Here is a 17,411-nt window from a genome sequence, read left to right as displayed (position 1 = left end):
TATATCTGATACCAATCACTGCATTGACACAGCAGCATGAACACCTAAATGTCCACTAGCGTGGTGAGGCCACCTGACAGAGAGAGAATCTGGACAAACACAGCGATGGGCTTCTGCTCAGCTCCAAACTGATGAACATTTCCACAAATCCTCATCGATGGTGTGTCCCAGAACGTGTCATGACAAGCAGCTCAACACAAAGACCTATGTGCCACTGGGCAGTGTAGTGCTTACGAAACCATAACAACTGACTGACTGACTGACAATGTTATGCTTGAGATTTCGTTTCCTCTATTGCTTTACACATGTAATACACTTAGAACAACACATAATGATGCAACATAGTCTGACAAATGGAGACAACTGCAGCAGCTGGGACTGGCTGTCCTTTTCTGGGAAGTGACTACCTGGTGTCTCCATTTATCGGACTATGTTACATTATGTGGTGTTTGTGGCACACAGAATGTGAAATCTGTCCACGTGTATCCACCACTATGCAGTCCACATATCACTGACATATTCTTCGAAACCATCTGAAACTTTCCTCTGTCCATTCCATGATCACCAAGGTTCTGATCGAACGCAGCCTGTGCTGGCTGAACAGAACGTGGCTGCTGCAAGCATGCCTCTGTTTACAGAGACCTCGACTCCGCAACATGGCCGACATGTGCTTTGTTATTGTTGCTACATCATAATTATCGTTTTCTAAGTAATTACTAAGAGAAGTTCTACTATACTACTATTGACACCGTTAAAAATAAATAACACCACCATATTAAAAAAAGGTTAAGGTGAAGAGTGGACAGCATTCTGATACTCACCATTTGATGATGGTGACCGTATGGAATATTCGTTTCTTGAAAAAAGGCACTGAGGGCAGTCTAAAACAAAAAGAAAATATAATTTGATCAATTATATTTAGACTCTACTACATAGAACACAGAACATGTATTTTTTTAACTAAATAAATATAAATACATGTTGTTTAGAGATTTATGTGATTACAGTGTGAGTTTACAAAACATTCAGCACATAAACAATGGAGCTGAATCAAATGTGATGTGAAAAATCTATTCCACTTTTCTGTGCAGACTAAACAATCATGTGCAGTCAAAACAAACGAACGGTTATCTTCATTGCATAATTGCATTTTCTAGCCTCGCCTAACCACTGCATGGGAACAGGTTAATTTAATCTCTAGAGTAAATTATAATTGGATATTGACTGGGTAAACGTTTCCCATTCCAGCCTTACTTAATGGATACTACGGATATTTATAAAGCACAGATAAAATAGCACAATTCGATAAAAATACAAAATAAATACATGTTAGAAGTTGAGTTTAAGTGTTGATACTGATCTTTCTTTTCGAATGTTCTTGTGCAACATCAAATTTCGGCCATGACCAACAACAATGAACATCGCAGCCCGGTCAAAACTACATTTACTGTCTGTCACATACGCAGTCAAACATAAACATTAGCAAGCCATCTCGCTACAGATCGTAGCTAACCCCTTACCTCAAATTGCCAATGTGCTGCTTGCAAAAGCTGCTTTGCCTGATCTGCAGCACAACCCGCTGTCAAGACGAACTGGTTTATCATTACTTGGTGTTTGAGCTCATCCATTTTGCGCTGAAGCTTTATTCCTACTCGAGTCTCGTAGTATTGTGTCAACACTTCGATATTCGTTTTATTCCTCTCTTTTCAGTCTCAGTCGTTCACCATCACAACCGGTTGAGAAAACACAAATATTTACTGTAGGAGCAGTAGTGCCCCTTGAGTGACGCCAGCCGGCAGCCAGTGAAGACAAAGCACTGCAAATGGGATTTGTATGCCGCAAAAGTCCTGCAATAACTAGGGGGCCTTGATGAATTATTCCATGTTCTCGAATCACAAGACAGGAATTGTCAGTACATTGCAAAAAAAAAATGCTTGGAATCTAGACAGTTCACATGTTCATGAAAATATAAAATAGTAACGTCAAATATGAAGGGTTATGTTCCCAAAAATGAGGGTGTATTATATTTGTTTGTTTTGGACTACAAATCCCGTGAGTCAATGCTTTGTTTGTAAAGTTCTAGAGGGTGGAATTTTGTGAATGACGGCCGGTCCTGTCCAATTCCCATGCACGCTGTGTCACTGTCTTGCCAAATATGGTAAACAAAACTTCCACAATTACATTAGGGACAGTCTATTCACATTCAGAAGCGTCGTGTCTGCGCATTTCTTTAGTGAGATAACTTAAGTCAATATTGCAGTCAAAACCACGCAGCACAGCCTAGATTGTCTATATGCAGTCATTAAATCATTTATTACATGTTTATACATGACTTGTTAAATGTTGTCATATACCAATTATATCTGTGTTTTGTATTATGATTACTTTATAATACATTTATTATATATGTATGTTTCAAACTGTCTACGACTCTATTACTGTACGCGTAGCCTCGACGAGAACCAGGCTTCTCCAAGGGAGGCGTTACAACGACGTGATTTTGGAGGTATGGTAACGCGAGACTACTGCATGTGTGACTTGTTCTCATTCTGCTCGTGCAGATTTGAGAATCTGCAATCCTTTTCTCTCTTTGTCCATACACCCTATGTACTGAGCCTCTAGTTGGCAGACTGTTTCATCCCAATTAGCTCTCATAAGAAAGACAATGTTTCATTTAATGGCCCCAATGAGACCCCTATTAACAACAGCCCCCAATGCCTAAATTGCATTGAAGTGGATGCAGGGTGAAAGGAAAATAACACTGCAGCCACAGAGAGTAGACAACGGTTCCCCAGCTGGCGTTTTATGAAAAAAAAGTAATATATATATTTGTTTATTTTATTGATGAACGTAAAATACTGTAAAAAAACAAAACAGCAAATCAGCTCCAAGTGATTTTAATTTAGGAAATCTGTTCCAAAGTATTCCCACTCATAATACAGAGATATAAAGTATGTGACCATATACAGATATCAGCAAGGGTTGAAATGATTCTGTTTTAGTATAATATTATATCTGTTTGGGCTTCTTGCGGTCAATTTGCAGTTGACAAATTATTTGCAATTACGTTCCGGCCACCTGACCATCTGCTCAAGAAAAATCGTCCCGCTGCTGAATCTAGTTGATGATCCCTGGAGTAGACTGTGTGTAAAACGACCCGTCAATACGTCAATAAACCTACAAGGAGTGTGGGAAACTGGATACTGTAAACATCCTGTTATCTGTGTGCAGCCTCTCTTATGCGCAACCTCTCTGTGGGTGTGTGCGCGTGGGTTTGTGTTAGGTTTTGGAAATAGAGACGCCTGCTGGTGAAATGGTCCCTTTGAAAAGTGCATTATATCAATATAATATAGCTATCCTCAGGGCACAACCAAACTGCCAAATTCTAGTTTTGGACTCTCTATGAATATGGCCAATGTTGTCGGTTTTAGTACTATAATCCCCTTTTGATTAGTCTGATGACCTTTATAATCACCCTTAAAGGACATCATAGCTAGACCATATACCGTGGCCTGATTTCAGTGTCCTCATGTAAAGTGGGCTAGACGTCATACAAAACAGGTGAATAATGATAGATTACAAGACATCCCCGATTACAACAGACCCCCATCTGTAGATGTACTGTATGCCACAGGCCTCTCTTGACAAACACTGCTGTTGCCTCTAGCAACCATAAGAACAGCTGGTCAAACACTTACCCTGTTTCACCAAGGCCCTTCGTGATTGACCAGAAACAAACCTGGAAACATCCCACTGGGCACACACTGGTTGAATCAACGTTAATTGCAAGTCATTTCAAGTAAATGACATTGAACCAACGTGGAGTAGATGTTGAATTGACCTCTGTGCCCAGTGGGATTTTGAAACCATTTGGTGCCTCCTTCCTTCTGTGACAGACAGTTCCCTGCAACAGCTGGACTGGCTTATCTAAGTGTTTACATGCAGTCATTCATGCTACACTCTCGTAAAACGACCCACTTCTTCTTTGTCCCAGCATTCACAGCTCTGCTTTGCCCCAGATCTGTTTCTGGCAACTAGGCCTATTGTTTGTGAACCTGCTCTTCTACAAGTGCATGGACCAAAGGCTCTTTAGTATGCCCACTATTAACCGTGTAATGATTGAGAGACTGCAGTATTTTCCCACTACTGCCACCAGTGTAACAACTGAGAGGGAACAGCCAGCTCGGCGCTCCAACCACCACCCCTCAAGTTACAGGGCAAGCACAATAGAGATTCTATTACATTACTAGAGGGACTATGTCATAAACCCTAAAAGTTCCAGAATGGGTGAAAATGGCAGCCATATTGGTCAGGAAGAAATCCTAACCAGTCTGATTAGAATGAATGGCAGTAGAGGCACAATCCTGATTTAGCGTAAATTATGTAATATATCAGAAATTGCGTAATAACATGTTTGTCAACCTAGAATATTGTCATATAATTATAAATATAGTTTTAAAAGGTTTTATACCAATTTTCTGTATAAATAGCCTCTAAAATGTATGTAAACAGACCATAAATATCCAAATAAAAAATAAAAGTGGGGGAAAACTATGAGTGCTATTATATGAAACAATATCAGTACTTGTTGAATTTACAAGTTGTCTAAGTCCTATCATCTGTAATAGCTTTCTTTAGGCGAAAGACTCGGACCAAAATGCGGCATGGCTATTTAGATTCATGTTTTAATAAAAACAAGGAACACAAATCAATGCAAAAAAACAACAAACATAACACGAAAACCAAAACAGCCTATACTGGCGCAAAGTAACACAGAGACATAAACAAGGACAATCTCCCACGACACACTCAAAGAATATGGCTGCCTAAATATGGTTCCCAATCAGAGACAACGATAAACACCTGCCTCTGATTGAGAACCACTTCAGACAACCATAGACTTAGCTAGAAAACCCCACTAAGGCACAATCCCGACACCTATGAAAAGCCCCAAGACAAAACACACCACATACCAAAACCCATGTCACACCCTGGCCTGACCAAATAAATAAAGAAAACACAAAATACTAAGACCAGGGCGTGACAGAACCCCCCCACCCCAAGGTGCGGACTTCCAGCCGCACACCAAAACCCATAGGGAGGGTCCGGGTGGGTGTCTGTCCATGGTGGCGGCTCCGGCGCGGGACGTGGACCCCACTCCAACAAAGTCTTAGTCCATCTTCCTCGCGTCCTTAGATAGGCGACCCTCGCCGCCGACCTTGGCCTAGTAGCCCTCACCAAGGACCCCACTGGACTGAGGGGCAGCTCGGGACTGAGGGGCAGCTCGGGACTGAGTTAGCTCGGGACTGAGGGGTAGCTCGGGACTGAGGGGTAGCTCGGGACTGAGGGGTAGCTCAGCACTGAGAGGAAGCTCAGCACTGAGAGGAAGCTCAGGCAGGTAGTTGGCTCTGGCAGATCCTGGCTGGCTGGCGGTTCTGGCAGATCCTGGCTGACTGGCGGATCTGGAAGAGTCTGGCTGACTGGCGGATCCTGGCTGACTGGTGGATCTGGAAGAGTCAGGCTGACTGGCGGATCCTGGCTGACTGGCGGATCTGGAAGATCCTGGCTGACTGGCAGCTCTGGAAGATCCTGGCTGACTGGCGGATCTGGAAGAGTCTGGCTGACTGGCGGATCCTGGCTGACTGGCGGATCTGGAAGAGTCTGGCTGACTGGCGGATCCTGGCAGACTGACGGCTCTGGCTGCTCCATGCTGACTGGCAGCTCTGGCGGCTTCATGCAGACTGATCTTCCAGATCCGCCAGTCAGCCAGGATCCGCTAGTCAGCCAGACTCTTCCAGATCCGCCAGTCAGCCAGGATCTTCCAGATCCGCCAGTCAGCCAGACTCTTCCAGATCCGCCAGTCAGCCAGGATCTGCCAGAACCGCCAGCCAGCCAGGATCTGCCAGAGCCAACTACCTGCCTGAGCTTCCTCTCAGTGCTGAGCTACCCCTCAGTTCCGAGCTACCCCTCAGTCCCGAGCTACCCCTCAGTCCTGAGCTACCTCAGTCCCGAGCTGCCCCTCAGTCCCGAGCTGCCCTCAGTCCAGTGGGGCCCTTGGTCAGGGCTACTAGGCCAAGGTCGACGGCGAGGGGGGGGGTTCTGTCACGCCCTGGTCTTAGTATTTTGTGTTTTCTTTATTTATTTGGTCAGGCCAGGGTGTGACATGGGTTTTGGTATGTGGTGTGTTTTGCCTTGGGGTTATTTCATAGGTATTGGGATTGTGGCTTAGTGGGGTTTTCTAGCAAAGTCTATGGCTGTCTGAAGTGGTTCTCAGTCAGAGGCAGGTGTTTATCGTTGTCTCTGATTGGGAACCATATTTAGGCAGCCATATTCTTTGAGTGTGTCGTGGGTGATTGTCCTTGTTCCTGTGTTACTTTGCACCAGTATAGGCTGTTTCGGTTTTCGTGTTACGTTTCTTGTTTTGAAGTGTTTGTGTTTAGTTGTGTTATTAAAACATGAATCTAAATAGCCACGCCGCATTTTGGTCCGACTCTCTTTCACATAAAGAAAGCCGTTACATCATCAACTGATTTCAGCCAGTGACCAGCTGTGGCTTGACTGCATTGTTTGAATGGAATGTAGGCATGTTGGCAGTTAATTAGAAAAATGTATTGGGGGATGCACTACATTTGTGATTTTAAAAACGTAAATGTATTTGAGTGTTTACAAGCATTTGTAACTTGAGTCTGATAATTATCTGATACTACTTGTGGATATAAAAATACTTTGTTGATATATGTTTTCCACTTCGAAAATGTATGTGCTCAGTACTGTAGGTGTCTCTGGATGAGAGTGTCTGCTAAAATGGAAAAGGAATGAATAGACCATTTCAGTTTTCACATAGAAATAAATTGCATTTGCATACTTTTTCATACTGATCCCCAATGGGAATCAAACCCACATCCCTAGCATTGCAAGTACCATGGTCTACCAACTGCACCACATCACATCATTGCAAACCACTTGATGTCTCAATGTACTCACTTACTATATTGTGCATTGCTTTTGGTGACAAAGTCTACAGGTACAAACCTAGATGACCACCAGCCGATGTACAATACAGTAATGTACATTTACATTAAATGGTTTGTAAGGATGGTAAAATAATACTGCACAAAAAGTGGTGGTTTATTGTTATTTGATGTGGATGTTTTGTGTCTTTGCCCATAACTTTACGCCTTTTGATGTAAATATTTGAAGGCAGACGGGGTTTTGTTCTTTTCTTTGGATCCTATTAGAATGGATTTAGAAGAGAAGGGGTCAGGGCAACAACTCTTACAATTCCAACTATTGAATCCTGCAAGATACTGTTCTTCATTATACAACCACCTTTCTTGCCAAATCAGAGATGCCTGCTATATCGGACCGTTAATACTAGTTAAGACCCAGTGCACTACTTTTGTGAGATCTTTTTTATTTTTATCATATTAATATATTAATACCCTCAGTACCCCTACTTCCCACGACTATGGATTCAGAGCAACTACAACAGAGGTTAAATGAGGCTTGTGAAAGGGAAAATATTGCAGGACAGGTCACTGTGTGTGAGGGAGAGTGGGGTCAGGTCAGGTTAGGATCCTTAATCTCTGCGAACCTCTAGAAAATGTCTGATCTATTACTGGCTCAGGTCTGGGGCCATCTGTTTGAAGATGCTGAAAACACCATGGGCAGCATCTCAATGTCTTATGTGGTTTGCTCTGCTCATGCCCTATCCTTCATTTGCATTGATCTACATGCACCAACCTGCTGGGAATTTGTTTTCACCTGTCCAGTTTTCTCATATCAGTACAAATTGATTCAGCTCTCTAGGTACAGTGTGTAGGATCTTAATGTGATCACCCTGTAGCAAGAGAACTTTTTTATATTTGTTGGCATTTGAGTTTTTTCACTTTGAAATTTCAGACTTGATTTTCCAATATGAAAAATGTACCAACCACTACAAAAATGTATATGAATTATAATCCACATAATAATTCACATTTCTTGTTGCTGGAGGATTATTTTCCTGCTGTCGCAAATTGGCTCAAATTAAGATGCAGTACACTATATCTCCACAGAGCGGCAATGCATCCCTATGTGAGGAGCTGAGATAGCTATCCATTGGCAACAGATGGAGGCAGGTTTTTTCGTGTCATTTATAAACTGTGCATTGTAGTAAATAGAAAAACGAGATGTCCAAAATCCCTCAAAATTGCAATAATTTGTTGGAGTAGGCAAATTTGTTAGGTCATCCCCCAATATTACGCTAATTCCCTAGGAGTGAAGTTGTATTCTATTTCACAAGCATTATAGTTGGTGACAAATTGAATATACATGACATTATTTAAAATGAAATAATTCAGATACCGTAATATGTTATAGTAGGCCTAGGTCTACTATAGCCTATGACGCTATTGTGTAGGAATTCCCTCTCATATTTCCCCTCTCTGCAGTTGGATGGTGCTATTTGATAGCCTACAGTTAATAAGGGGTTAGCTAAATGTTGACAAAAGGTATGGAATGCTGAGAGTATAGTGGAGCACACGCGCGGGACTTGTGGCGCGACATTTCAGCGCTCCGTGGGGGCATTGTCGCGCCGTATTGCTCTCAACAGGTCTTGGATCAGGATTGGGCTCGGGACAACAATAGCCTTTAGAAAGAGATGTCAATTGTTGTTGATTTTGTGGTTATCCTTGTATTCCGCAATGTAACCTTAACATAGGCCAGCCTAATGTCGGTATAATGACACATTCCTGGTTGAGCAGTTGAGCGCGCTCCTCATATCCTCATGCACACCAGCTTTGTCTGTCAAGACAAGTGAAACCTGGAGAGCAGGCAACCAATCAGAGACCTCTAAGACGTTTAATGGGCTCGTGGGAAGTCTCTCCACCTTTATTATGAGCATCCAAGAACCTTCCAGCACCCAGACCTTTTCATGTATCATTCTGGTGAGCAATTGGCCGGGATTGAAATATTATGGATTATTAAAAACGACTGAAATTTATTAAATTATCTTCTACATTTCTATATAAACTGCTGGATCATACTTAGGTGAGCCCCCCCCCCCCCCCCTCTGCACTTGTTGCGCAGAAGATAGATGCTGCTTCTCCGGAGTCCTAGAAGAATAGGGCACAGGGACCGACCGATCACCGACCACTGCAACAGGTGTACACGGTTCCCGAGCATTATCGCTGACCTGTTTTTGAGGTAAGGGTGGGTATATGGGCCACTGTGTTATAATCACTTGTTTAATTTTATGTTTTGACATGTTGGCATGCTGAGAAAAAAAATGATTTTTTTTATATAGAATGTTTTTAATAGACTATTGTAATGGGAGTAGTGACTCGAATTCGACTGTTGAGACACATAGGCTTTTATATAGTGTGTTTTTAATAGGCTACTGTAATGGGAGTAGTGGCTCAAAGGCGATCTTTTTTTATGTGGTTTCGGTCGATTTCAATATTTGTTTTGCTGCAGGACATCTCATTGAACAGTCCTTCAAAATTTCCACATCTTCGCGATTGCACGTCCCGTGCGTCACGCTTAGAATGCCTGTCCTGATGAGTCCGGAGATCGCCTCCAAGTGGCTGAACCTCCAGCCGGATCTTCAGGGCAGCGCAGCCGGCTCAGTGCACATGGACGACAGCCTGACCAGCCTCCACTGGCTGCAGAACTTCTCCATCCTCAGCGCTAACCAGGACAGACCCACCGGCACTGGCTCCGGTTGCCCATCACATCACCTGCTTTCCTACCACCAGCGCCTGTACCCCCGTGGAACCGACTCCCCGTCCAGCCCTCCAGCGGGGGACACCGCCGCCCGCGGGATGCCTCGCTGCCTCGGGAGCCCGGTTACCTCTGGCAGTAACTCCACCGATGTGCGTTTGGTGAATTACCCTCACCACGAACACCACATCAATGCGCAGATCATCCCACCGGAGGAGATTGACTTTAAAACGAACCCCAAAGTCAAACCACCGTATTCCTACGCCTCTCTCATCTGTATGGCCATGCAGGCCAGCAAGAAGCCCAAGGTGACTCTGTCCACCATCTATAACTGGATCACAGACAACTTCTGCTACTACAGACACGCAGATCCTAGCTGGCAGGTAAATGACCCGGCTCTCCTCTGTCACTCTATTATTGATGAGCTAAATGGCGACAGGGAGAGAAGAGAGAGACCAGATAAGGGCTAGCAGAAGGGTTGCAATATGCATACTAAACCTGTTGTTTTGTTGTAAGAATATTAATACACAAAAATCCATTTAAAACACATTGTTCCTGTTATTTATTATAATAATCCAGTAACTTATAATCACCAACAGTAATTTATACTGTATTTTATTAGATCCTAGTGATATTCATTTGAATTTACATTTGTAATTTATAAACCAAGGTGTCTTATATAAGAGTACATCTCTGCTATTTCTACCCTCTGAGAGATATCTGTCAGGCTTCTATCTCAGGGGTCAGACACAAGTGCTTTACTGCTCTAGGGAGGGGGTTGTGTGTGTGTGTGTGTGTGTGTGTGTGTGTGTGTGTGTGTGTGTGTGTGTGTGTGTGTGTGTGTGTGTGTGTGTGTGTGTGTGTGTGTGTGTGTGTGTGTGTTAATGAGTATCCCTATGAGATCTCCCTTGGCAGCTAAGCATAGTTGATCATGTTTGAAATGCACAGAGCTCTACACTAGAAGGCCTCATTAGGTACATTTCCTACACAAACAACAATAACTCCTCCTCCCCCTTAGAAGGCCCTCTCGCTTTTTCTCTCTATTTGACACACACACGCATATGAACACACATACACACACTATATCAAATTAGATTATTATTTACATCACATGCAACATGGATTTAACACATTTGTTTATTTTCCCCTCCCTTTCTCCACTCCCCCTCCCCTCCTCCCCTTCTCCACTCCCCCCTTCTCCCCTCCCCTTATCCACTCCCCCTCTCCTTATCCCCTCCTCTTCTCCCCTTCACCTCCCCATCTCCCCTCCCCTTCTCCCCACCCCCTCCCATTCTCCCATTCTCCACTTCCCCTCCCCTTCTCCTCTCCCCTTCTCTTCTCCCCTCCCTCCCCTAACAGAACTCTATCCGCCATAACCTCTCACTCAACAAGTGTTTCATGAAGGTGCCGCGGCAGAAGGATGAACCAGGGAAAGGAGGCTTCTGGCAGATCGACCCTCAGTACGCTGACATGTTCGTTAATGGAGTCTTCAAGAGAAGGAGAATGTCCTCCAACCCTTACAACACCAATAGGCAGAGCAAGCTCCTACACAACCAGGAAACTGACGACCATAGAGGCACTCAGGGGAGCCAAGATGGCTACCACTACCTAGGAGCTGGAGCCAGCAGTAAGCGTAAACAACCTTCTCCAAGGCAACACGGCAAGATGGCGCGGACCCACAAATCCCCGCTGTTAGCCATGGAGGCCCACAACGCAGATATAGTTCTGAGGGGAGATATTGACCTGGTGTCTGTGTTTGATGACGTCCTCAGTGGTAACTGCAGTACGTTCGAAGAACTGGACATCGACTCTGCTCTGAGTTCCCTGGGCTGCTCTCTGGACCTGACCCTGCAGGGGAGGCACTCCGCTGGGCTGGGAAGGTGGTGTGGAGAGGGGGACAACCAGACCCAGCAGACCCACTACTCTTACGACTACATGGAGCTTAGTGGCTCAGTGGGATATGACAGCAGTAACATGGGGGACCATCATGTTCAACAGCAACAGCTGAGCCAGGATCAGTTGTTACAGAGCCACCTGCACCAGTTCGAGGAGGTGACTCTGTTTCCAGAGCAGCAGGAGGTGCATCCCTGGGAGGAGATGAAGGAGGAGGCTCAGGCTATCCCTCTGGATCAGGGATTTGGGCTGTGTGAAGGATTCTTCTCAGAGATACAACCCTGGGAGAGGGCTGAGGCCTACCTGTGACAGACCAACTACTGTTACGCCAGCCATTAACCAAGGGATTCCGGCCCTAGCCACGGCTTTCTTACAGTAAATGCTGGGACAGGAAAGTCAGACATCACCAGTGAGCCAGGAGACCTACATACAGACTACTATTTTGCTACATTAGCATCATAAAGTCATCATGTTTTGAGAGATCTATACTGTATGTTTAGGACTTTAAGATGATCTATGTTTCTGGTTTGATCACAGACTGGAGGACTAGAGGAGTCAATGAAGTGGAGATGCACTTATGGTGTTGGGTCGTTGTCGGACCTAGAGATCAGATTTCAATATGCTTTTCAAGTAGTCAATTTAATATATATCCATTAGAGTCTATGATAAGAGTCTGGCTGAGCACTAGTCTTTTGAGTCCTAGGCTATGGGAAAGTGGAGAGAGGGACATAAATGAACTGAAATGCCTCAATCAGAATATCCAAGCATATGAGAGACAACGGGTATGTTTGAGGATAGAAAACATTTCAATTTCTAATGCTCTACTGTCCGTCAGAATGCTATTTGCCCTTGTTCCATAAAACATGCAATGACACAGATTGAACACTCCATTGTTTGACAACAATACCACAGCCTTGGCAGGCACAGATGCTTTTGTTCAAGTTTTCCATGATTTATTCTGCCAATCTTGCATTTGATTGAACTCTGTCGATGAGTATGTTCAGGTTTAGGCTACCCATTGATATACTGAGGAAATCTAAATTCTCTCTCTGGGGTGATCGGCTTCCTTTTAGTGATATTGATTTCTGATTGATTACTTCAAGTTACTATAATTTTGTATGTTTTTAAAAGGATGATTTATTTTAAAAGGTATCTTGTTTGGGAAAACTGATGAACCAATGAAATGCTTGTACTTCTTGAGTCAATCGTGAAGTTCAGCTCAAACTTGGTACAATGTCTTCAATGTAATTCTGGTGTAATTCATAAATTGTTCAAAATGCAATCATGCCTTAATGCAATAAATGGCAATTTAGATGTTTTATCTCATTCGTTTGCCATTCTGCACATGAAAGTCAAAGATGCAATCCATTGGTCAATAAGGGTCAAGAACAGCTTGTTCATAGTTGGGAAGACAATCATAGTCAGGCCCAGTCTAACCTGGTCTCCCAGTCTAACCTGGTCTCCCAGACTAACCTGGTCTCCCAGACTAACCTGGTCTTTCAGATTAGTCTGGTCTCTCAGACAAGCCTGGTCTCTTAGACTAACCTGGTCTCTCAGACTAACCTGGTCTCTTAGACTAACCTGGTCTCTCAGACTAACCTGGTCTCTCAGACTCGTCTCTCAGACTAACCTGGTCTCTCAGACTAGCCTGGTCCCCTTTGACTAACCTGGTCTTTCAGATTAGTCTGGTCTCTCAGACAAGCCTGGTCTCTTAGACTAACCTGGTCTCTCAGACAAGCCTGGTCTCTTAGACTAACCTGGTCTCTCAGACAAGCCTGTTCTCTCAGACTAACCTGGTCTCTCAGACAAGCCTGGTCTCTTAGACTAACCTGGTCTCTCAGACTAACCTGGTCTCTCAGACTAACCTGGTCTCTCAGACAAGCCTGGTCTCTTAGACTAACCTGGTCTCTCAGACTAACCTGGTCTCTCAGACTAACCTGGTCTCTCAGACTAACCTGGTCTCTCAGACAAGCCTGGTCTCTTAGACTAACCTGGTCTCTCAGACAAGCCTGGTCTCTCAGACAAGCCTGGTCTCTTAGACTAACCTGGTCTCTCAGACTAACCTGGTCTCTCAGACAAGCCTGGTCTCTCAGACTAACCTGGTCTCTCAGACTAACCTGATCTCCCAGACTAACCTGGTCTCTCAGACTAACCTGGTCTCTCAGACTAACCTGATCTCCCAGACTAACCTGGTCTCTCAGACAAGCCTGGTCTCTTAGACTAACCTGGTCTCTCAGACTCGTCTCTCAGACTAACCTGGTCTCTCAGACTAACCTGGTCTCTCAGACTAACCTGGTCTCTCAGACAAGCCTGGTCTCTTAGACTAACCTGGTCTCTCAGACTAACCTGGTCTCTTAGACTAACCTGGTCTCTCAGACTCGTCTCTCAGACTAGCCTGGTCTCTCAGACTAACCTGGTCTCTCAGACTAACCTGGTCTCTCAGACTAACCTGGTCTCTCAGTCTAACCTGGTCTCTCAGACTAACCTGGTCTCTCAGACAAGCCTGGTCTCTTAGACTAACCTGGTCTCTCAGACTAACCTGGTCTCTTAGACTAACCTGGTCTCTCAGACTCGTCTCTCAGACTAGCCTGGTCTCTCAGACTAACCTGGTCTCTCAGACTAACCTGGTCTCTCAGACTAACCTGGTCTCTCAGACAAGCCTGGTTTCTCAACATTACAAGATAGAGAGTATGAGTTGGTGTTAATAGAGAGTGAGAAGGAAGAGAGAGAGGGTCAAAGATTGGGGGGATGCCGGGCAAGCATGGGCATGCCACGGGCACAGTGTTTCATTCACCTGTTAGAGGTTGGATACGCCATGTGCTGAAGTGTACTTGTTCAAGGTAGTACAGGAGCATATTGTGGGGTTGGAGCATGAAGAACAGCATTAATGTTATTTTCTATTTCCAGTTGTCTCATTTTGCTGTCTCTTGACATGTCCCTTTTACTTGAAAGATTAAGGGTCTGAAGCATTTGTCTTGATCCAGTCTCTAACCAGAGAAAATTCTCTCAAACCACCTTGGTTTGAACTAAGAGTAACAGGTTTCAAGGATATTACATCTGTGTAATACATACAAACATGATTTTCTCCCTTCAAATCTCTTTTTAATTGAAAAAGGCAGCAAAAGGGGATACAAATGAGGATTATCCCATTGGTTCTCCCTCCCATGGGGTTGGAGGTCAGGAGTAAAGATCTTTTGGGATCGACCAAATAACTCAGATTCCTAGAAACAGCAGGGACTATGCACAGAGACAGAATTGTGACGCTACTTGTTGCCATATTCATCCTGAGAGCTGATGAACACTATGGTTCATCAGCTCTGTACCAGCCTGTACCAGTTGTTATGTTCCAGTCTCAAAAAAAGGAGACCAGCTTCTTGTTGTTACTGTTTGACAGTGTGCCTAATATCATTGTCAAGTCAAGGGATCACTAACGCTTGTTGTTGAGGGGCACATTGAGGAGAGTCAGTGTGTGTGTTTGTGTGTCTTTCTGTCTTTCTGTGTGCCTGTGTGTCTCTGTGTCACCCGGTGTGTGTGTCTGTCTTTCTGTCTTTCTGTGTGCATGTGTGTCTCTGTGTGTGTATGTGTGTGTGTGTGTGTGTGTGCATGTCTGTTTGTTTGTAAATGTGTTTGTATGTGAGGTTTAAATATTGTCCCCATGGTTGAATAGATAACCTTATCTCCATGGGGCAGGTCCCTGCAGCTCTATTCACCCTGTCTCTAAGACCAGCGCTGCTCAGAATGCAGACGCTGTGACTGCAGGACCAGGAACAAGACCGGCCTGTCACAGTGGGCTTATGCTACGCAACTTTATCACTGTGTGTGTGTGTGTGTGTGTGTGTGTGTGTGTGTGTGTGTGTGTGTGTGTGTGTGTGTGTGTGTGTGTGTGTGTGTGTGTGTGTGTGTGTGTGTGAGAGCGTGTGTGTGTGTGTGAGGGTGTGTGTGTGTGTGTGTGTATGTGTGTGTGTGAGAGGGTGTGTGTGTGTGTGTGGGGGGGGGGGTTATGGCCAAACCCTGATTAGCGGGGTGCATACAGACCCCTATAACACATAGAGGACATGAGAAGGGAATCTGAGGAGTGGAAGGGGAGTGGCTAAGGAAATACACCTCAATGACCTTTCTAAAATGTTGATGTTTATGCATGACATGTAAATCAGGTTCCATTTGAGGGTCTGTTCCATTTGACAATATTTGCTCTTTTCATCCTTGTGCTTCTCAGTGTACTATGTACCAGTGATACAATGGTTTACATTGTTTGTGTTCGTGTGTGTGTGTGTGTTTGTGTGTGTGCCTGCTACGTGTGTCAATATGTCCGTCTGTTCAACACACTTTACATGTAAAAGCTCTCAGCAGCCTGTGTTGAATGGGGTTTAGTGATGTTATTGTTAAGCTAAACCCAGAAGCTTTCCCCCAGCAATTAACCATTATGTCTATGTGGCTATGATTAACAGTGGCTGTACCTTATAAGTTGTGTGTGTGTGCCCCCCCCTCACACACACACACACACACACACACATGCACACACGCACATGTACACACACATTTTCATTTGTTTTTGATGTGCTAATTTCATTTACTCATGCACCCCCCACCCCTCCTCCCCTAGCCATGGGGCAATTTGGGACATGGTGGCGTCTGCATACTAGGTTGGGTTTGCTCCTAGCAGAACTCGGCGAAGTGAACGTCTGTGCCTCGCATACGCCCTTAAACGTTCGCTTGAAAAACTAGAAAAAAGCGGCAATAGTACTGTTTGTCCCTCTTGAGACGCTGCAGCCAGTATATGCTTCCTCAAAATAGTCTGAATGAATCTGTTTTTAATTTTGACATTTTTGCTGCTTAGTCACGTAATTTTACATATAAATTTGATGTTTGGTGCAGTATTTCTCAAGTGAAAAAATGCGTTGAATGACAACAAACACTTAATTGAAGAATCCCTACTGTTGACCAATCAACGAAGGGACCTAGACTTTGGCTACCGAACTTCGGCATGCCTCAGGATAAAATATTGTGCCACAAACAGTCGAGAAAACCCTTGCTGAACAACAAAACAAACAAAAACGTGACAAAATATCATCATAATGCACAAACTGTTTTGGATAGGAAGCATGCAGACGGCTTAAAGAGGATCCATTCAGACCGTAGCAGAGGTATCTGGGATGGAGATCAGAACACCCCATGCCCTAACACTCCCCTCCAGTCACCTCCCCTCCCCCACAAGCCCAAACTTCCCTCACGATGCCTTCCCCTCCCCTCACCTACCCTACTCTCCTCACCTAATCTAACTCCCCTCATTATGCCCCCACTCCCTTCACCTGCACTAACCCTCCCCTTACCTGCCCTGCCCTCCCCAAACTCCCCTCACCATGCCCTTACCATGCTCTAACTCTCCCCTTACCTCCCCTCACCATGCCCTCCCCTCACCATGCCCTAACCCTCCCCTTAACTCCTCTGCCATAACCCTCCCCTCCCCTCACCTGCCCTAACCCTACCCTTACCTGCCCTCCCCTCACCTATCCTACCCTACCCTCAACCGCCCGAACTCCGCTCCCCTCACCTGCCCTAACCCCCCCCATTAACTCACCTGTCCTCCCCTCCCCTCACTTGCCCTAACCCTACCCTCACCTGCCCTCCCCTCCCCTACTCTCCCCTCCCCTCCCCTCCCCTCACTTGCCCTAACCCTACCCTCACCTGCCCTCCTGTCCTCTCACAGTTCTATGTTATTCAGAGGGTTCATTCTATAGGGGGATGACTATTAAGCACAGTTCTATGTTATTCAGAGGGTTCATTCTATAGGGGGATGACTATTAAGCACAAGTACA

At 44.8% G+C, this 17,411-nt stretch overlaps 2 protein-coding genes across 2 annotated transcripts in view; one reads left to right on the top strand and one right to left on the bottom strand.

Moving 5' to 3' along the window:
- LOC135511981 (UBA-like domain-containing protein 1) overlaps positions 1-1,828 on the bottom strand; it is a 32,841-nt gene extending 31,013 nt beyond the window's left edge. Inside the window, exons 1-2 of the mRNA XM_064933530.1 lie at positions 1,521-1,828; positions 822-881 (exon numbers count right to left, since the gene is read on the bottom strand). Coding sequence (XP_064789602.1) covers positions 822-881; positions 1,521-1,628 — 168 coding nt within the window. The 5' untranslated portion in view covers positions 1,629-1,828. The remainder of the gene's footprint in view (positions 1-821; positions 882-1,520) is intronic.
- A 7,606-nt stretch (positions 1,829-9,434) lies between these two features.
- Positions 9,435-12,916, top strand: LOC135511585 (forkhead box protein J1-B-like). Its single transcript, XM_064933076.1, has 2 exons — positions 9,435-10,085; positions 11,062-12,916. Exons 1-2 carry the CDS (start codon positions 9,528-9,530, stop codon positions 11,902-11,904), a joined length of 1,401 nt encoding a protein of 466 aa, XP_064789148.1. The 5' UTR covers positions 9,435-9,527; the 3' UTR covers positions 11,905-12,916.
- The last annotated feature ends 4,495 nt before the right edge of the window (positions 12,917-17,411 follow it).

This window comes from Oncorhynchus masou, chromosome 24 (genome assembly GCF_036934945.1).
Source record: "Oncorhynchus masou masou isolate Uvic2021 chromosome 24, UVic_Omas_1.1, whole genome shotgun sequence".
Taxonomy (NCBI): Eukaryota; Metazoa; Chordata; class Actinopteri; order Salmoniformes; family Salmonidae; genus Oncorhynchus; species Oncorhynchus masou.
Note: the sequence above shows the minus strand (reverse complement) of the source record. Positions and strands in the feature narration are given on the sequence as shown.